The sequence below is a fragment of the Podarcis cretensis genome, assembly GCF_951804945.1.
Source record: "Podarcis cretensis genome assembly, chromosome: 13".
In the NCBI taxonomy this organism is placed as follows: domain Eukaryota; kingdom Metazoa; phylum Chordata; class Lepidosauria; order Squamata; family Lacertidae; genus Podarcis; species Podarcis cretensis.
The window spans coordinates 43,756,312-43,777,652 of NC_137182.1; the positions used below are offsets into that span (position 1 = coordinate 43,756,312).

The 21,341-nt window shown below is 40.4% G+C and overlaps 1 protein-coding gene and 1 long non-coding RNA gene across 3 annotated transcripts; one reads left to right on the forward strand and one right to left on the reverse strand.

Annotated features, from left to right (window-relative positions):
* Positions 1–1,356: 1,356 nt before the first annotated feature.
* LOC307201975 (vomeronasal type-2 receptor 26-like) lies at positions 1,357–19,888 on the reverse strand. Of its 2 annotated transcripts, XM_079951562.1 has the most exons (7): positions 19,654–19,888; positions 15,209–15,436; positions 13,873–13,999; positions 7,422–8,279; positions 5,818–6,045; positions 2,516–2,642; positions 1,357–2,393 (listed from the first exon to the last, which is right to left on the reverse strand). In XM_079951562.1, exons 2-7 carry the CDS (start codon positions 15,244–15,246, stop codon positions 1,492–1,494), a joined length of 2,280 nt encoding a protein of 759 aa, XP_079807688.1. In that variant the 5' UTR covers positions 15,247–15,436; positions 19,654–19,888; the 3' UTR covers positions 1,357–1,491. The 2 variants fall into 2 exon arrangements, with proteins under 2 accessions (XP_079807688.1, XP_079807689.1); XM_079951563.1 differs by lacking the exons at positions 15,209–15,436; positions 19,654–19,888 and having other exon boundaries at positions 7,422–9,508; positions 13,873–13,924.
* LOC307202077 lies at positions 2,600–4,016 on the forward strand. Its single transcript, XR_013832807.1, has 3 exons — positions 2,600–2,688; positions 2,965–3,060; positions 3,558–4,016. It is a non-coding gene; the product is annotated as an uncharacterized lncRNA (long non-coding RNA).
* Positions 19,889–21,341: the final 1,453 nt, after the last annotated feature.

The window sequence follows — 21,341 nt, forward strand, 5'->3', positions numbered from 1 at the left end:
GTCTTAGTTTCATCGTTTTTCATGTAGGCAGAGGAGGTCCCTAGGGAATTTTGAATAATTACAGGAGAGGTAATCACTTGCTTTGAATTACAGATTCTGTGTAATATTTTAAGGCAAACATGTTTATCTCAGTAAGTCCCTTCTTCTTTTCTTGTCTTTCATGTACCACTGGATTTTAGAAAGAAAATAGGAAACAGAAGGACTTTAAATCAATAAAAATGATTAATTACACTCATATGGTTAAAAGACGCCTGCTTCTTGGGAGAAGGGCAATGACAGGCCTAGACAGCATCTTGAGAAGTAGAGACATCACCTTGCCAACAAAGGTCCGTATAGTTAAAGCTATGGTTTTCCCAGTAGTGATGTATGGAAGTGAGAGCTGGACCATAAAGAAGGCTGATCGCCGAAGAATTGATGCTTTTGAATTATGGTGCTGGAGGAGACTCTTGAGAGTCCCATGGACTGCAAGAAGATCAAACCTCTCCATTCTGAAGGAAATCAGCCCTGAGTGCTCACTGGAAGGACAGATTGTGAAGCTGAGGCTCCAGTACTTTGGCCACCTCATGAGAAGAGAAGACTCCCTGGAGAAGACCCTGATGTTGGGAAAGATGGAGGGCACAAGGAGAAGGGGGCGACAGCGGACGAGATGGTTGGATAGTGTTTTCGAGGTTACCAGCATGAGTCTGACCAAGCTGCGGGGGGCAGTGGAGGACAGGAGTGCCTGGCGTTCTCTGGTCCATGGGGTCACGAAGAGTCGGACACGACTAAACGACTAAACAACAACAACAACATGGTTCTGAAAGGGTGATGTCTAATCCAGGTCATAACCAGAGAAGGCCCATTAAAATCAAGGGAGTTATGGATTTTCAAATGGGGTGAGTGATGTAGTGTGTTGAACCTCCATTGTGGCCAAACGCCATGTAATAGCCCCAAAGATTAACAAACAGAGCATTGGTCAGCTAAATCTGCATTCTTTAAATTTCTTTTGAGACTGTGATACATTACAACTGATGTGATTTGTCTGCTAATTGGAAATTAGATTAAGAATTTTCATTTTATATTACTTTGTCCCTTTTGTGGAAGTGCTTGCTGCAAAAGGAACCAAAATCTGTGGGAAACTGCGGGAAACAACAACTTATTTATACCCCACCCATCTTTTCCCACAATGCCCCTGAGATAGTGCTTGATTATGACATATGCCCTTCCAAGTAAAGGTGAATAAAAATGGATTAAACCTCCCATCTCCACCTTAAGATTTTAACAGCGTTAACTCTTAACAAAATTTAACACATCTATTTCACACAGTGGAAACATGAAGTGGAAAAGTTACTTTCAATTTATTGGCAACGAAGAAGAAGAAGGAGAAGAAGGAGAAGAAGAAGAAGAAGAAGAAGAAGAAGAAGAAGAAGAAGAAGAAGAAGAAGAAGAAATATTCTACTGTACACACAAAGAAAAGCACAAATTAAAGCAAAGGACAGGTTTCTTATTTCTTTAATTTTTCTTCCTTATAAGCTGTTCCCTATTGTTCAGCTCAGGCCTCAGAATGATTATGTAACATTTGGGGTAAAAGATGCAAACCAGCAGCCCAATACCAGAGGCTAAGATAGAGAAGACCTCCACAGCTACCATATATTTTCCCTTGGTGCTTAGGTAGGAGGGAATAAAGGACAGCCAAACACTGCAGAAGACTAACATGCTGAAAGTGATAAACTTGGCTTCATTGAAACTGTCTGGTAACTTCCTGGCAAGGAAAGCCACAGCAAAACTGACAGTTGCCAGGCAACTCATGTAGATGAAGACACAGTAAAACATTGTTACAGACCCTTCATTACATTCTAGTATAATTTCTTCCATCACTGAGTGCATGTCCACATCTGGGTATGGGGGTGAAGTTGCCAGCCACACAGTACATATTCCTGCTTGGACTATGGAGCAGGAAAGGAGAATGGAGTGGCCTAGTCCTTTCCCCACCCATTTCCTCATCCTGGATTCTGGTTTTGTAGCCATGAAGGCCAAAACCACCGTGAATGTTTTTGCCAGAACACAAGAAACAGCAGTTGAGAAGATGATGCCAAAAGCTGTTTGTCGGAGGAGACACGTGACCTTCTCAGGTTGGCCAATGAAGAGCAATGCACACAGGAAGCAGAGCAGCAGAGAAATGAGAAGAGTGTAGGTGAGGTTTCGGTTGTTTGCAATGACAATGGGTGTATCGTGGTGTTTTATAAATGTACCTAGTACCAGAGCTGTGATCAGGGAAAGGAAAAGAGAGAAACAGGCTAAACTGATGCCCAAAGGTTCTTCATAAGACAAGAAGCTGATATCCTTGGGTAGACATGCATCCTGGTTCTTGCTTGGATAGTCTTTGTCTGGGCATTTATTACAGTCATTCATATCTGGGGAAATAATATTAAGGAAAAGACCTTTAGCTCATATCATGTCAGCTTACTGAAATGTTTATTGTTCTATTAAACCGAGTACTAAGTTTGGATCTATTTAATCTATTTATTTCTCCTACCATCCTGGTTTGCAATCTTTCCCTCTGCACATGGGATGCAATCGTAGCAGCAAGGTGGCTGTCCCTCCTTCACTTTCTTGCTGGATCCTGGAAGACATCTCTCAGTACAGACTGAAAGAGGCTGAGTCTAATCCATAAATGAAAGAACAGAAGGTTCATAAAGAGTCTACTGAGTTTGAAATCCTTTATGTTCTCGGGCCTTTCTCTGTTACTAATCTGACACAGCACTTCAGTAATATGTAATCACTATACAGAGAGCAATTGTTTCTTTTTGTATTATTAGTAGTAATGTTTGAAGTTATGTGATATGCCCTTGATAATGCTCTGGTATGTGCAGTACCCCATCTGTTCTGCAAAGATTGCCCTGTCCATTAAAGTACACTTTGAAGTTACTCTAGTTTCCATGTTAATTTTGTTAATGTTGAGTATGCTGTCCACTAGGTAGACAGCTCTAGAACTGATTTTGGTGCCGGTGGCTACACCTATACTTGGACCCATCAGAGTTCAGAATAAGACATCCAGAGTGTCTGGGAAAACCTACTCAGGTTGTGGAGTATTATTATTATTATTATTATTATTATTATTATTATTATGCAATATTCTGGACAAATACATGAATTAGAATGAAGCTATCCAAGACCTATGACACTCCCTGGAATGCTGTAAAACTTTTCTCAGCATGCTATAAACAAAATGTACCTCTAAAAAATATTTTGAGATCACTCTTCATACCTTTCTTCTTTTGTCCTTCCTTCACTCTCTCAATCTTCACCACTTCTCCTGCTTCCATCTCTTCCACTGGCCCCCTTAGAAGACTAGTGGTCTCTTGCATCTGCTGCTGTCCTTGATTTCTTCCTTTAGTATTATTATGCCTCCTTTCCCCAACCACCTCATTTCCCCACCTTTCTAGCAAGAAAGACAAAACTCTGGGGCTATTCAATTCTTACATCATCTTTCAATACTTATTAAATCAGTATTTAATAAGTGTAAATAAATCCCAATTGCTTTTGTTTAATTTACAATAGTTTTCTTTTTTATTTAGGATTGTGGTTGAAGTCTTCCAACGGAAAATAATAATCCATTTCATTAGTCCAACTCACCACTTGTCTGCAATGTTAGATGTAAGGTTGCTTCAAGATCACAATGACTGTGAAGAAATCCACTTTGTAGCTTCATGGTCTCTAAGCATGTATACACTCTTGTGCTGAGGAAATGTACCCAGAGGCTCTATTTGACTGAAAGAAAACCTGCCCTCCTGTCTCCCGGCCTTTCCACAGAAAAACTGATATTTGATCTGGACCTAATGACCCACATTCAGATGGAGGATTCTGTGGTGCAATAACCACATTTGTGTGGATGCAGTTTGTAGTGTGGTCTGTGAATGGTTGGGATTAGGCTGAGACAATTTAGCTGTTGTTATTTTTGTCTGAATTTGGATCCCCCAAGGCATATTTACATTGTATCTTCTGTTTTGTAACCTTCTTAATAAAATATTTGCCTTTAATCCATGTGTGGCTTCTTTTTTTCTAATATTTTTTATTAAATTTTTCCTTTTACAAATTCGCCATCTCAAACATTATTCACAAATTTCAACTTTTTGGACTTCCACCGGCTTCTCCACCAATCATCCATATTTTCCATTTCTACGCATTCTCTATATTTAGTATTGCCATTTAATATTATCCTTTAAATTCTATTTCTTTTTTACAATACATCTTTAACCTTCACAGAGCCTCTTTAAAACCCACTAGCGTTGTCTGCTCGTCACATATGCTTTACAGATAATCTGTAAACTTTCCCCAGTCCTCGATGAACTTGTGATCCCGTTGATATCTGATCTTCCCAGTCAATTTGTCCAATTCTGCATAATCCATAAGTTTCATTCTCCACTCTTCAAGGGTCGGTAACTCCTCTTGTTTCCATTTTTGGGCCATTAATATTCTTGCCGCTGTTACTGCGTATTGAAAAAGTTTGTGGTCCTTTCTATTTATCTCTCTTCCTATTATTCCTAACAAAAAGGCTTCTGGTTTCTTTACAAATGTGTATTTAAACATCTTCTTCAACTCATTATATATCATTTCCAAGAAACCCTTTACCTTCTTACATTCCCACCACATATGGAAAAACGATCCTTCTTTTTCCTTACATTTCCAACACTTATTACATGTTTTAAACATTTTTGCTAACTTAACCGGTGTAATATACAATCTATATACCATTTTCATAATATTCTCCTTTAATGCAGTACATGAAGTAAATTTCATATTTTCATTCCATACTTTTTCCCAATCAACCAATTGTATATTATAACCAAAGTCTCTGGCCCAATGTATCATAACCGACTTTACGTCCTCATCCATCGTTTGCCATTCCAACAACATTTTATACATTTTTGACATTATCTTATAATCATTATTTATTATCTCTGTTTGAAATTTCGATTCTTTTTCTGTATATCCACTCTCTTTAAAATCCTTTTTAAACATTTCATTTACCTGGAAATAATGCAACCAATCAAACACATGTTCTTTTACTTGTTCATATGGCTTCATTTTCCATTTCCCCCTTCTTTAATTATTAAATCACCGTAAGTAATCCAATTCCCTTTCATATTAATTTTCTTTACCCTCATAACCTCTAATGGCATAACCAGCCAAGACGCTTCGTAATATAATTTCAAGTCTGGCAGGGCAAAGCCTCCTCTTTCCTTCGCATCTGTTAATAACTTAAATTGTATTCTAGGTTTTTACCCTGCCAAATATATCTTGAAATTACTCTTTGCCACTCTTTAAAGATCATTGTCCCTTTGATTATAGGAATCATTTGAAATAAGAATAACATCTTTGGAAGCACGCTCATTTTGATCGTTGAGATTCTACCCCAAAAAGAGAGTTTAATCCTTCCCCATACCTCCAGATCTTTTTTAATTCCATTCCACACCGGTGTATAATTGTTTTGAAATAAATCAATTTTTTTTTAAGTTAACCATATTCCCAAATATTTTACCTTCTTCACCACTTCAATCCCTGTTTCTCATTGCATTGCTTCTATTGCACTCTGGTCCATATTCTTAACCATTACTTTGGTTTTTTTCTTATTTAATATAAACCCGGCCACCTTGCCAAATCCATTGTGTGGCTTCTAGCAGTAAACCTCTATCTCTTAGTCTGGTACCTCAATAGTTTGGTCATACACCACTCCTCAACTTGTGGCTCAAAGAACAGTGAGTACACCTGCAGGTGGACAATGATTGCTTATTCAATACTTAATCTCTTTTGAATTAGAAAACAATGCAACCATACCTGGTTAAACCAACTGTGCCATGTGATGGCATCTTCATCAAGGAGTAATGATTGGTCTGGAGGAGCCTGCGGATCTATCCTCCCAACTCTCACTCGGTGCAAACTTTGGTTGGTGCATATGATCCAATTGACAATATCCAAGCTAGATGCTGCCTCCCCATTCTGGTTGATGAAGACCACATCTCCTGCCGTATTGTTAAATGAGATATTTCTCAGAAAGTTATGGAGCTAGATTGAAAACAGAAAAGACAGGGGTTTGGAAAAGACTGCAGTCTAATGCAGGGTGGAGCATCCCCCCCCGGGGGTAGAACCTACAGCAAGTGGTGGGGGTGGCTCAGTCACCTCTCAGTGGATTCAGGTCGAATCAAGGAGAGAGCCAATCGGTTTTCTTTCTCACACATGCCTCTTTCTCAGTCTTTCTTACAACCCTTCATTTAGCCCATGAGTTAAATATGTATGAGTAGAGAGGTTTCTCTCGCTCCCTCCCTCCTTCCCTTGTCTCCCTGAACATCTCAGAAGACATGCCAGTGGTGTGTGACCACCTGCACTAAGGAAAGATTTGGTTTATATGGGATAGAGGGAATGCTGAACATCTCTCTAAACCATTCCACTGCTTCCTATCTGTGAATGCAGTGGCATCTCAGTAGGCTGCAAAGCTTCCCTCATAAAAATGTTTTCTCCTCAAATGCAGGGCAATAGCTGCTCAGAGAAGGATGGAGCCATCACTTCCCTTTCCTATAGGGTCTACTGCCATTTGCAAGCAGCACAATACGTGGGGAATCATCTAGGATATCATATTCGTACCACCTCCTGTTCTGCCTGCAGAGTTATAAATTCAGTTCTGGGTTCTTCTTCCTAATTTGCTGTTGTTATTTAGTCGTTTAGTCATGTCTGACTCTTCGTGACCCCATGGACCAGAGCACGCCAGGCACTTCTGTCTTCCACTGCCTCCCGCAGTTTGGTCACACTCATGCTGGTAGCTTCGAGAACACTATCCAACCAACTCATCCTCTGTCGTCCCCTTCTCCTTGTGCTCTCCATCTTTCCCAACATCAGGGTCTTCTCCAGGGAGTCTTCTCTTCTCATGAGGTGGCCAAAATACTGGAGCCTCAGCTTCAGGATCTGTCCTTCCAGACAGGGCTGATTTCCTTCAGAATGGATAGGTTTGATCTTCTTGCAGTCCATGGGACTCTCAAGAGTCTTCTCCAGCACCATAATTCACCATAGTTCAAATTCTCCATAATTCAAATTCACCATAATTGAAAAGCATCAATTCATGGGCGATCAGCCTTTTTTATGGTCCAGCTTTCACTTCCATACATCACTACTGGGAAAACCATAGCTTTTACTATACGGACCTTTGTTGGCAAGGTGATGTCTCTACTTTTTAAGATGCTGTCTTCTTCCTAATTGTTGTTGTTTAGTTGTTTAGTCGTGTCCGACTCTTCGTGACCCCATGGACCAGAGCACGCCAGGCTTCTTCCTAATACACTACCACAAATGTTTGAACTCTGAGAGGAAAGATCAAGCTGAAAGCATTTTGGGAACGCAAAAAGTGTCAGGAAGTAACAGGGCTTTGCCAATTGAGAATGTTCAGCCTTTACCTGCCAAGACTGTTGATTTGGATTCTTCCCTCTCACTCTGAATGCCATTCCTCTGTGCCTGAGTCTGGAAGACATGGCATGTAAAGCATGGGCCATGGCGTAGGCAGCACTATGGATGCTATAACTGTGGCCTGTCATGCTCACTTCAAAAAGTGATCCAGGAAGGTTCTCCAGCTTCTCTTCTCCAGTGCAAATATTCCCCTCCACCTTGTCTGCAGTGATATCTGGGAGTACACATTCAAAGGCCTGTTGCCAGAATTCCCTGATAAAACCATCCCCATCTGTGCTGGAAGGGTTTCTGTGCAGAACATACTGATGAAATCCTGGTGGGTTTCGGAAGTGAATTTCAAAGGATATAGCACCACTGAATATTCCTGCATCCCAGTTCCTTTGAAAGACAAATGAAGCAAACTCAACCTGGGCTGATATTATCCATACTTTACTTTTTACATTATTTTTTATGTCATCGTGTTCTGATAGATTTGGCAGCCATCTAAAAGTTGCCATGGAGTAAGATTCTCCAGAAACAAGCACTACGTTAGCTTTGCTGCTAAAAATTTTCTGGCTTATTGTTGCCCCCTGACGTAGCATGTCAGTAATTTCAGAAATAAAACTAAAATTGGGGATTCTTTCTATGAATGCAAAGCAGATGCCATTCTTGGTAAACATTGGGGAAATGGTTTGCACAAATCTTTCTCCATTGTCATTTTCTGTTGCAATAATTCCAATCCACGTCCACCTGAAATGCAGAAGCAAAGAGAGAATTCCCTCATACTGAAGGGCTTCTGTAGCTGCCATCTGGTAGAAGGGAAGCCCTGGGCTTTTATCATTCATCACTGGAGCAGAGCCATAAATGAGCTGAAGAGGGAATAGAGGAAGAGAAGAGGCAAAGTAATATTTGCAGAGTTCTTTCAAACTATTAAAATACATTATGTGGTGAATCCTGTTAGTCAGATATGCCTTTTGCCACCCACCAGGTGTTGCATTCCTTTCTCATTTATACTAAAGACACACATGCAAATGGCCTAAACTGGGACCATCTCCCATTCCTGCTTGTTAAATATTTGTTCTGTTAACAGGGGGGGAGCATTGTTGCTTTTTTAAAAAACAACAACAAAAAAATTATGCATACTTGCAGGTTCTTGTACGATGTATAAAACTAATTGGAGGGACACACCATGCCTTAAATAGAGGATTCTCCACCCCTACTTGAGGCATTATTTATGGAGCCATGTCAGAATTGCAACATGGGTCGGATACACATTCCTTCTCTGAAGCTGCTTTTGTCTTCACGATGTACATACCCCAACTGCCACAACTTCCATTTCTGCCTTTTCCTTTTCAAGGCTTTTCAGACTTCACTTATGAACATTTATTTCACATTGGAACCAGCTGCTCAGTACTATTACTGTTCTCCTGCAGAATTGAACTGTATTTGCAATTTGTCATACCTCCAGAGTATGTTTAATTTGAAAACCTTTCCCCCTAAACATTCACTGGCCTTTGGGATATCAGTGTCCTTGAAGTGTGTTTAAGAGATTGGGGGTGTGACAGGTTTTTTTTTTTTTGGTATTGCAGCCTTTCTTTCTCCTTATTAAGGTCATTTTATTTTATTTTATTTTATTTTAATTTAATTCTGTTCCACCTTTATTTTTCAAGGATTTCAAAGTGGTGTACATGGCTCTGCCCCAATTTCATCCTCAGCCTGAACTCGTGATGCTCCCTGAACTTGTGCTGTTAATTCAGGCTCTTCCTCTATGCAAGCTAATTTAGGTATTTTACATAGGTGTCCTACCTGCGGGCTCTTATAGATATCCAAAACAGTTGCCACATAAAAAGAGATTTTAGAATCCAGTCCTCCAATGACCCCAGCCAGATTATTTTCAACATCACATATATAGTTAGGAACAAATTTCTCCACCCTGGATAAAAGCAGCAGTGTGGCGAGATATGTGCTCCTTGCATTGTTATAGCTGTCATATAAGTGAAAGCCCAAGGTGATATTGGGTAAGATGTGAGGGTCTTCATTGATCTCCTTGACTGCAAATGCCAAGGCCACAATGTGCTGGTAAATCTTAGGCACCACCCTAGAATGAGAGTTGCGAATGGCATCAGAAGGAACATATACCGGTATATCATTTTACATACCTTAGGCACCACCCTAGAATGAGAGTTGTAAACAATATCAGAAGGAACTGATATATAATTTTACATATCAGCACAATAGTTAATCTTCCTGGTGACAGCCCTTGAGATACAGTGGTACCTCAGGTTAATACCTTAATTTGTCCTGGAGGTCTGTTCTTAACCTGAAACTGTTCTTAATCTGAGGTACCACTTTAGCTCTTGGGGCCTCCCACTGCCGCCACGGCTCTCTCCTGCAATGACCCCTTTCCTATTCATGAAGCAGTGATGGTTGTTGTAATTCACAGAATTCTATGCTTCATAATATATACCATCATTGTGAAACAAACTTTAGCCTAAGATCAGAAAATGAAATGATATGAGCATTCAGGTTCAGAACAGGTTCTTTTGATTCATTCTCACTAACACTCCTGTTCAGATAAAGTCTATCAAAACTGGCTTTTCAAAAGGGTTCTCTCTCTCTCTCTCTCTCTCTCTCTCTCTCTCTCTCACACACACGTATACATTTTGATACATTTATATTCATTTCCCTATTGAGAAATGGGAGCTTCAACTGGATTCTCTTAATTCACAAGAGATTCCTATGGATTTTTGCATCAGCATATGTCCCACTGAAATCAAAAGTGGTTATCTCAAGGTAAATGGGTTGAAGTTTGCAGCCTCAGTCATTATTCTGAGGCTGAAGCTCTTGGTTTGATCATTCCTGTCCTGTAATGAATGACTGACTTAGTTCTCACACAAGCTCTTCAGGCAGTGCTGGTGGGGGTTCCTCAGTGAATTTTGCTGGAGAGGAGATGAAACCACCATGGGAAACAATGCCACCAATGAGGAACTCTCCTGGCTGATGATACATGTGAAGTGGACGGTGTGGATCTTGAAGTCTGCATTTTGCTATGTGAGCCTGACATACTTTGTATGAAAACAGTTCCAGAAGCAAGACCACTAAAACCACCATTCTCAATACAAAGGCAACTGTTCTATGCAGAAACCACGTTTTCTCTTTTCTGAGTTAAAATTGTCTTGTTTAAATGGTAGTTTATTTTCCCAAAATGACGCAATCTGGGAGTATCCAAAATCAGACTCAAATTATAGCCCTGGTAATCATCAAGGAGCAATATAATTATTCATCCAGTGCTAAGAATTCCCTCTGGATTTGCTGAAGAAAATGTATTTGTCACATACTCAGAAGTGCAATTTTAAATTTCCTTTCATGAGATAAAAATGGACCAGTAGTGTATTGGTGAAGTTAGAAGTAAGAAATAGAAGACCTTGTAAATAATGGAGTTTCCAAAATATGTAGTCAGCTCTCTCAGTCTAGGATACATGAGGTACTGTGGTACCTTGGTTCCCAAATGCCTCTGTTGTTGACTGTTTCAGTTCTCGAATGCCGAAAACCCAGAAGTAATTTTTTCCATTATTGAATGTACCTCAGAAGTCTAACGTCTGACGTGGCTTCCGCTGAGTGCTAGAAGCTCTTGTAAGCAATTGGAAGCCTCACCTCGGTTGTCTAGTGTATTGGAAGTCAAAGGTCTTCCAGAACGGATTACATTTGACAACCGAGGTACCACTGGAATTTGTCAGGGCTGTTCTGCTGGCTTTGGAGAACAGTTTTGTTGGCTTGAGGCATTCTGAGATGAAGAAAAATGAATTCAAGGAGATTTAGTCCAGATATGATTTGCTACATCAAATAGACTTATTTATGCTTTAACTCTTTCTTATAGTAAGCTGTCCCCTGCTGTTTAACTCTGGCCTCAGCAAAATGATATAACATTTGGGGAAGAAGATGCAGCCCAGTAAACCAAAACTAGAGGCCAAAATAGAAAAGATCTCCACAGCCACCATGTACTTTCCCTTGGTACTCAGGTAGGTTGGAACAAAGGACAGCCATACAATGCAAAAAACCAACATGCTGAAAGTGATGAACTTGGCTTCATTAAAACTGTCTGGTAACTTCCTGGCTAGGAAGGCTACAGTGAAGCTGACAATGGCTAGCAAGCCCATGAAGCCCAAGACACAGCAGAACATGGTGACTGACCCTTCATTACATTCCAGAACAATTTCTTTAGTCACAGAGTGCATATCGAAATCTGGGAATGGGGGAGACGTTGCCAGCCACACACTACAAATAATGGCTTGAATCAGGGAGCAGAAAAGAACAATGGAGGTAGCTTGTTGTTTCCCCACCCATCTCCTCATTCTGGACCCTGGCTTGGTAGCCATGAAAGCTAGAACCACTATAGTTGTTTTTGCTAAGATGCAAGACACTGCTACGGAGAAGATGACTCCAAAAGCAGTTTGTCGAAGGAGACAGGTTATTTTTGTGGGCTGGCCAATGAATAGCAAAGGACAAAGGAAGGAGAGAACGAGGGCTAGGAGGAGAACATAGGTAAGGGTCTGATGGTTGGCTTTGACTATGGGAGTCTCTTTGTGCTTGATGAAGATCCTAAGCACCAAAGTTGTAGTGAAGGTCAATAAAAGAGCAAGCGTGACCAAACTGATCCCCAGAGGTTCATCGTAAAACAGGAAGCTTATGTCTTTTGGAAGACATATAACCTGGCCAATGTTTGGGTACTGATCTTCTGGACATTGAAAACAGTCATCCATGTCTAAAAATAAAAAAACAACAAAGAATATGTTTACTGCAGACTTTTGGAGTTCATTGGTGGTAGGGAGAAAAGCTTCCACAGCCTTTTGTTTTATATCCCACTTCTTTACTCGACTCTTCAAAGCAGTCAACAACATTTAGAAAACATAGCAGATCACAAAGCAAAACAACCAGCCTCTTGAACCAGCCAGCAGCAGGCACCAGATGTTTGTTTCTTCAGTTAGCCCTGTCTTTAGCCAACTGAACTAGGCCCTGATGTGGTCTTTGATTGCCTCTCTTGTTCTGTCCTTTCTTCCCAAAAGGCAAGTGTCTGTTGGCTCATGTAGACTAGGCCACATTGCTCCCCTCACATCTGACCATCTCTGATTCAGTGTCATATTTGTGGAAATAATGCAAATAGCTGCACACTTCATAAACTACTTCAGTATTTTGGTGGAATACAACTAAATTTCAGCAGGCTACAGTCCCTCCAAGTGTTCCTATTTTCCATGGATGTCCCCGCTTTACAGAAGCCATCTGTCAGGGTGCCCTCAGAGCACTCTGACATAAGCTACACCCGTGCGACTGAGCTGTATGAGAGGCAGGAGGATGGGATTGAAGATGGAGTTTCTGAAGCGGAAGGAGGCAATGGAGTGAGCAGGGGTTATTGGTATTCCCAGCCCATGCAGGGGGAGGAGGACTTGGTCTGGGAGGGAACGCAGGAAGAAGAGACACAGGAGAGAGAACAGGCAGATTTACAGGCGTTGCAAGGGTTAAGTTCAGGGTCAGAGGCTGAGCAGATGCATGAATCTCTGCGCTCAAGGCATCTTGGGAGACTTTGGGAACGCAGGGAAAATGTCATAAAGATCCCACACTTTCTGTGTTTTAGACGGAAGAGGAAGTCAGTGCTCCCAACTGACAGCTCCAAGGAAGACTGATTTACGCGGGCTCCCACCCGGCTTGTCTAAACAGCAATAAATAAGGACCATAAAACCATCGCAGTGTCAAGGCTTCTCTGTGTGTAGAGAGATCAATTTACACATCCCTAACACCATCCTGGTTTCTGATTTGATCCCAGAATGCCCCACTTTCCCTTAGGACGTCCCGATTTTCATAGGAGAAATGTTGGAGGGTATGGTCGGATGTCCCTATTTTCATCAGAGAAATGTTGTAGGGTGTGGAGTTATCTGACCCCCCCAAGCCTTCTGTATAGGGAAGGTTTTTTTTTTAAAATGTCTAATGTTTTATCATGCTTTATATATGTTAGAAGCCACCCAGGGTGGCAACCCAGTCAGATGGATGGGGTATAAATAGTAAAGTTATTATTATTACTATTATGGTATAGGACATCCCTATTTTGATCAGAGAAATGTTGGAGGGTATGAGACTAGAATTGGTGTTTCTACACTTTCTGAACTGCAGCTGTTACTGCAGCTGTTATGATGAAGGTGATCAGTGAAACAGAGGAGAGATTTTAACAAGAAAGTTCTGGCTCATGGTTTAAGCAGATCGGAAAGTGTGTTTTGATGACAGAAAGGGCTCTGTTTGCTTGGTAAGGCTTTAGCTGAGCTGAGAGCATATGCAGATTAAATAAAACACAAAATTCATTAGTAGCCCAGAGTGGCCCTCTTGAACATTTATATACCCTAGGGAGGGTCAAAATCATCTTTGAAATAGGTGGCATACATACATCTATATATAACATTTTAAAACCTTTCTTACCTTTCTGGTTGGAAATCTTTCCTTCTGGGCATGTAAAGCAATCATAGCAACAAAATGGCTTCCCTTCCTTCTTGGTTCGACCATAACCTGAACTGCAATGATCATTGCATATAGAAATGGGCCGGGTCTGTCCATAAATATCAGAATAGAATGTTTTAGGTAATATCATGAACACTAGAGAGTATTACGAATGCAGTACAGTGGTACCTCAGGTTAAGAACTTAATTCGTTCTGGATGTCCGTTTTTAACCTGAAGCTGTTCTTAAGCTGAGGTACCACTTTAGCTAATGGGGCCTCCCGCTGCCGCTGCACCACTGGAGCACGATTTCTGTTCTCATCCTGAAGCAAAGTTCTTAACCCGAGGTACTATTTCTGGGTTAGCGGAGTCTGTAAACTGAAGCATCTGTAACTTGAAGCTTCTGTAAGCCAAGGTACCACTGTACCCACAAGTTGAATGTAAGTAGCGAGTTCTCTCTCTCTCCCTCTCTCTCCCCCCGCCTCTCTCTCTCTCTCCATCTCTCTCCCCTCCCTCTCTGTATGTATCTGTGTAGATAAAAAGGTAAAGGTAAATGACCCCTGGATGGTTAAATCCAGTCAAAGGTGACTATGGGGTGTGGTGCTCATCTCTCTTCAGGCCGAGGGAGCCGCCGCTTGTCCACAGACAGCTTTCCGGGCAATGTGTATGTATTTAATGTATTATTATTATTATTATTATTATTATTATTATTATTATTATTAATGTGGCCTACATGACTAAACTGCTTCTGGTGCAACGTAACACCGTGACGGAAGCCAGAACGCACAAAAATGCTGTTTACCTTCCCACCACAGTGGTAACTATTTATCTACTTGCACTGGTATGCTTTCAAACTGCTAGGTTGGCAGAAGCTGGGACAGAGCAATGGGAGCTCACCCGTTGCACAGATTTGAACCGCTGATGTTTTGATCGGCAAGCCCAAGAGTTTCAGTGGTTTAGACCACAGCACCACCCGCTTCAATCAGCTGACAGTAGTGTTCAATGTGGAGAGATATTGATACTTACCTATCCTGCCACCACATGCTTAACGAATGAAAAGGGGTTTTAGCAAAAAACAAAAAAAGGTGAAGGAACATGCTTAATATTAATCAGGAGTGGGTTCTAGAGTGTTGTTGCTACCGCTCTGAATGAATGATTCCTTGTAATTGCAGAAGGAACATTAAGTGGCACATGAAAGTTCAGATTGAACAAGTCTCACTATATTTACAGAATACTGAGAAACAGCCATTTGAGTAACTATCTTCTTCCTGACCATGGGGCAGGTGATGGAACGAACCCTGAAAAGTGCAGAGAACCCACCTGGTTAAATTGGTTGGGCCATACAATGGCATCCTCATGAATGGTGAACAATTTTTCCTGGGTACCCAGAGAGTCTATCTTCCCAATTTTGACTCTAAGAAAGGACTGATTTGGAAACATGAGCCAGTTTATAATGTCAAAGCCAGCAATTAATTCACCATTTGCGTCAAAACGCACATTTTCTCCTGCACTGTTGTTAAACGAAATACTTCTGAGAATGTGATGGAGCTAAATAATAAAAATAAGAAAGGTTTATATAAATGCTCTTATTATGTTATCATACAACACGGTGAAAATACATCCAAGGCTCAGGATTATGATCCCATGAAATCTTTGTGAAAGCTAATGTTAGAAACAGCAAAAGGTCACTTAAAATCCCACACTATGGAATATTGGCCACATCCGCACCACTACTTTAATTTCCACTGTTTTGTGTTACACTAAAGAACTTTCCTCATTGTAGGCTTATCAAGAGAAGTTAAGATTTTTTCCATAAAGAGACCTCTTTTATCTTTAAAAGACCACAGTCCCCATGATTTAAGTCTGTGGTATGGATGTATCTATTGTGGAGTGAGATATCACGACTGCCAACAATATGGTTGGCAGCCCTGTTGCTGCTTCTGGTATTTTCAAAACTGCAAGGAAAGGGGCAGTGATACCCTCTTCTGCTTCTCCAGTGAGGCACCTGGGGAAGGGCTTTGGCTCACTGGTGACATGCTTTAAATGCAGAAGGTTCCGGGTTCAATCCCCAAAAGCTCCATGTAGGGCGGGGAAAGGCTTTTGCCTGAAATACTGGGGAGTTGCTGCCAGTATTCTCTACATGATATAAAGCAGCATTCTACACAATGTGAGACACTCTGAAGAAATCTTTGATACCCTAGCCCCAACTTGGTCATTTATTTTGTTTTGCTTTAAAAACGCTGCACCTGCTACCTTGATTGTGAAGGGATGGAAAGAAATTATTTTACAAACTGAGAGGAGTTCTGTTAATCTCTGCTGTGGAGGCAAAATAAAAGACTTGAAGTATGGTAAAGTTATTCTATGAGATTAACTTTCTTGTTAATTTCATGGAAGGTTGATAAAGCTCGACCATCATTTTTGCACCAAAAGATACGTAGGTACCTTCAGCTTTCAACTGACCAAGACATTACCTGCCATGGTTGTGGATTTGGAAGCTCCCATCTTACTCCCTCTGCCATTCCTCTGTGCTTGAATTGGGATGAATGTCTGATGTGCAAAGCATGTGCCACCGCATAGACTGCATTGTAGATGGTGTAGCTATGGGCAGTCATTCTCATTTCAAAAACAGACACGGGGAGTGTCTCCATCTTCTCCTCCCCTGTGCAAATTTGCCCACCTATATTATCTGCCACAGAATTGGGGAATGAACAGTTAAATGACTCTTCCCAGAAGTTCTTGATAAAACCATCTTCTTTTTCTGTGCTTGGGTTCTTGATCTGAAGGAACTTCTGGAAAGCTAACAGATCCAATGAGTGAATGGCAAGGGAAAGAGAACCATGAAGGAAACTTATGTCCCAATATCTTTGAAATGGAAATGATGTGATATCCATCTGGGCTGTGAGGAACCAGATTTTACTCTTGGTCCTCATTGGTATATGCTCAAAGTTTAAAACCTGGGGCACCATTTTCAATGCCATCATGGAATGAATTTCTCCATGTACAACCACAACATTGGTAGTGCTCCCCATAATAACACTGATAGCGTGAAAGCCCTCCCCCACCATGTCTGTGATTCCACTGGAAGATGTTAGCTTTGGGAATGTTTCTATGAAGTCGAAGCAGATGCCACTCTGGGAAAACACTGGAAGTACATTCTCTATAAAACCTTCTGTATTTTCCCTAACTTGAGAAACCACTCCAATCCACGTCCACTGGAAATGCAGCAGTAACTTGATGATTCCTCTATATTGATGGTCCCCATTTGGGAACATTTGGTAGAAGAAAACTCCTTGAGACTCTTTATTCATGACTGGGGAAGAGCCATATATGAGCTATGGTGTTTTTTTTAAAAAAAGAAAAAAGATGAGAAGAATGGTTTTCAATATAAAACAATTACTTGTGTGTAGTTTTGTTTTCTTTCTTCTGTTCATTTCTGGCCGGGACTATAACGGTTAAATAGATCCTGCAGACTGCAGGATTGAATTATGTGTTCAACTACTGGAGTCTACTTTCCCTGTGCATTTCATGCAAAGAACACGCTGAGGAAGCAGGTCCCTGCAACTAGCAGGATTGAAACCTCAACTCACCAGATGCTCAGCCTAGCATATATAATTGCTTAGTTTTACTGTGTGCTTGTTACAGCCATGTGAAGACAATCTCATTCTTCCTACCAAGACCATGCCCCAACAGCCCCAGATCACTCCTGTGGGCCAGACCGAATCTGGGAATGTTTCCACCTAATTCATCTACTTCCACCTAATTTCCACCTAATTCATCTAGTTCCACCCAATTCAGAATTTGGACTTTGGCTAAATCTGACCCACAACTCTTACAGCTCCTTATTGATTGCTCTTTCACTGTGCATGTGCTTGTTAGGAATGGGAGGATCTGTCAATATTTCTCTTAAGTTTCTTATTTAACCACATCAATTAGATTTCTTTTTAAGCCTCATGAAAATTTCTCCTAAAATACAAAGCTTTATGCAATTTTTGCCTAATATGCACATCTTTGCAAAGCAATATTTGCTAATACAATGCATTTTAAGTATATTTTTACTAACATGCATTTTTAATGCACACTTTACCTTAATCTATGTATTTTTGGACACATTATTTGACTGGAGAACTGCTTTGCAAAATCCGGAAAAGGGGGAATTTCAAAGAATGGCTGCATTCCATGTACTGGTTCTGAAAGTGTGAATTCAGTGAAATTGAGGTGTGAATGTATTTAGATCTTACTTGCGGTATCTTGTAGGTAGACAGGATGGGTGTCATGTGAAGACAGACATTAGAGTTAGGTCCCCCAATGACTGCTATTGGAGTGCTCTCAGCATCACATTTATAGTTAGGGATGACCTTGGCCCTTCTTGAGAGAAGCTCCATTGAGGCTTCATAGGTCCAGCTTGCACTGAAATGGCTGTTATAAATGTGGAAGCCCAGGGTGACGTTGGGCAAGATCTGGGGAGTTTCATTGATCTCCTTTACAGCAAATGCCAAGGCCAGGATGTGCTGGTAGAGGTGAGTCAGCACCCTGTATTGAGAGTTACATGCTGCATCAAGGTTCATCTGCTTCAGATTGTAACATTGACTACTTTTCAGTTTAGTAACCAGTTCAGATATTGTACAAAAACAGGTTGTAATCTCACATTTCACAGGCATGTAAAAGTAAACTGGCTCATGAATCTATGATGTCTCGTAAAACCACCTCAACTTCCAGGACTTCTTAGAGAGTCTATTAGTATATCTACAGAAGACATAATTCAATAAGGTGTTTTTATTTATTCTGGCCTCTAGGGAATCTGGATGAGGTGTTTGTATGTTTAATATCTGCTGGTCAAAAGTTATTTGTAGTCTGCATGTTCTTCATTCACACAGAATACACAGCCTAATAAGCAAATACTAATGTAGCATTTTTGTTTGGGTTTTTCTAAGAATGGGTTAAAAATTACGTAGGCTCACAGCAGCCACAATGGAGAAATTATCTTCATGCTCTAGTTTTAAGTATACCCTGTGGGTGTGTTTACTTTCTAATGTAAAATATGTTTCAAGCCTCTTTGATGCCATGTGGATGTCTGCATGCAAGACTTGACATCTGTACAAGCAGTAGTCCTGGAAGCCAATATTTTATGCTCGGTAAATGTTTTAAAATTCTTCAATAAAGTTTGTGTGAAGAAAAGAGTATTGGAAATGGTGAAATTAAAACAATTTTTAATTTATTTTTGTTTGTGGAATGTTTGTTCTTTTTGAAAAGCAAAGAAACAGATTAATGCAGAAAGAGGGGGAAAGAGATTTAGGAGTAAATGCATGCAAAAGTGAGCAGACCAGACATATTTCATCAGCATATAATATGTTTTTTTTTAAAGAAACATTCAGCTACTTACATATGGTCATCTGAAAATTCCTGAGATGGTTGTTTTTCAAAGGATAGGGTATCTGAAAATATGTAGATCTGAGATATAATGCCAGCAATGATGAGGTCTCCTGACTGATAATATTTGTGAAGAATAGGGACAGGTTCTCTGATGGAACACTGAGGAAGAAACTTACACATCCCCTGCAGTGGCAGTAAGAGCACCAGCAACCTAAACACTACCATCTTGCAAGGGATTATTCATTTAGGCACAACTTCACCTCTTCTGTTACTGTCATTCAAGTGACTGTGAGCAGTAGAGACTAACTTGAATGGTGACCCACTTAGGTGATTCAAAGCCATACTGATGAGCCTCTGTATATCTATAGACCCAACCATGTTCACTTCATACTTACTAATAAGAGCCTCCAGTCTTAGTTTCATCATTCTGTATGTGGGCAGAGGAGGTCCCTAGGGAAGGGGAGAAGATGTAATTCTGAATAATCTGGTAATTACAGGTGAGGTAATCACTTGCTTTGAATTACGGATTCTGTCTAATATTTTAAGGAAAACAGGATTATCATATCTCATGCAAAATATCAGGCAACTTCCTAGCTAGGAAAGCCAAAGTTAAGCTGGCAATGGGCAGGAAACCCATGAATATTTATTAAGGTTTCCAAATATTAAAGAATATTTATTAAGGTTTCCAAATATTAAAGAATATTTATTAAGGTTTCCAAATTAATACAAAAGCAAGAAAAAACATAAAAAATAACAAAAATACAAAAATGCAAAATTAAAAAAACCCAATTAAAACAAATACAATTTCCATTACTTATTTCCATTAACTTATTTCCCAGACCTCCTCTCACCTCCCCCTTTTGTATTCCAGTTCAAATTACTAACTCAGCAAATCCTTATTATAACTTAACCTAATTTAATTCACTTTAAAAACCAATTTTACTTTGACTCATCTTAGCTCTCATCCAAACTTATACATCAATACTTATTCTTAAAACATTTTCTAAGATCGATCACAGTTCCCTTCCACGAATTTCCCAATTTTCATACAAATAACCAAATAAAAGAAAACAAATTATAATTATATACCCTTTAAGTTCCCAATTTCTATTCCACCTATACCCCCTTCCCGGTTTCCGTCCCCCAACAAATGTCTATCAGTCTCAATATGCAATCAGCCTGGAGATCTAACATCCGAGGCTCTTAATTCTCTCTCACTTCCTCTCTGCCGGTCTTTTTGATAGTCCTTAATGTTGAACAGCAAATCTCGGAGAAGCTCCGGCCCAACAGGATCCATATTTCTTCCGGCCAAACCTCCATACTTGAAGGTGAAGCCTATGGGGTATTCCAAATCTTGTTTCATGCTCCTTTCAAGTCTGATTATCCCCACAGCTCCAACCTCCACCTTAATCAAATTTGTAATCCTTAGGTCTTCAGATCTCCACACAAGGAGATCTCTCCATTTTTCACTCTCCAATTCAGGCCAGACTTTCCACATCAAGTTTTTATTTTCCTTTGTTGCCATCATGTCAGGTCTCAAATTACAGCTCTCCTTTGGCATCTGCAAAATTACGGCTCCTCCTTCCTTTTCTTTAGGGACAAATTCTCAAAGCTCTCAAGTTTCTCTCTTTGTCCAGTTGGATAGGCTTCCTGTTTTTCCAAATCCTTGTCAAATTCAATGATGGTATTTACTGTTAAGTCCAGAGTTGTAACACTTGTAGCCAAAACATCAATTTGGCCTTGTAACTTTCCCAAGAGAACAAATGCTCTGTTCAGTTCAGCCTGAATTTTTCCTCCTCCAGCCATTCTTGTAGTGTCCCAAAAACCCCTCTAGAGGGATTTTAGCTCCTTAATGTTTCTTTCAGCTCAAGTCCAAAAATCCAATTAGTTTGTATCAGCCCTTCCTTATTTTCAGCAAATTGTAACAAATATATCCAGCGAGAGCAACAGAAACAAAGTTCTCTTTTTCCATCTTGACAGCTAACTTGACAGCTGTCAAACTCTTCAGTATCTCAACAGGCTCTCTCGCGGAACACTCCCGGGTCCGGGGGGGGGGGGGTGGCACTTCAGCTCCCAAAATTAA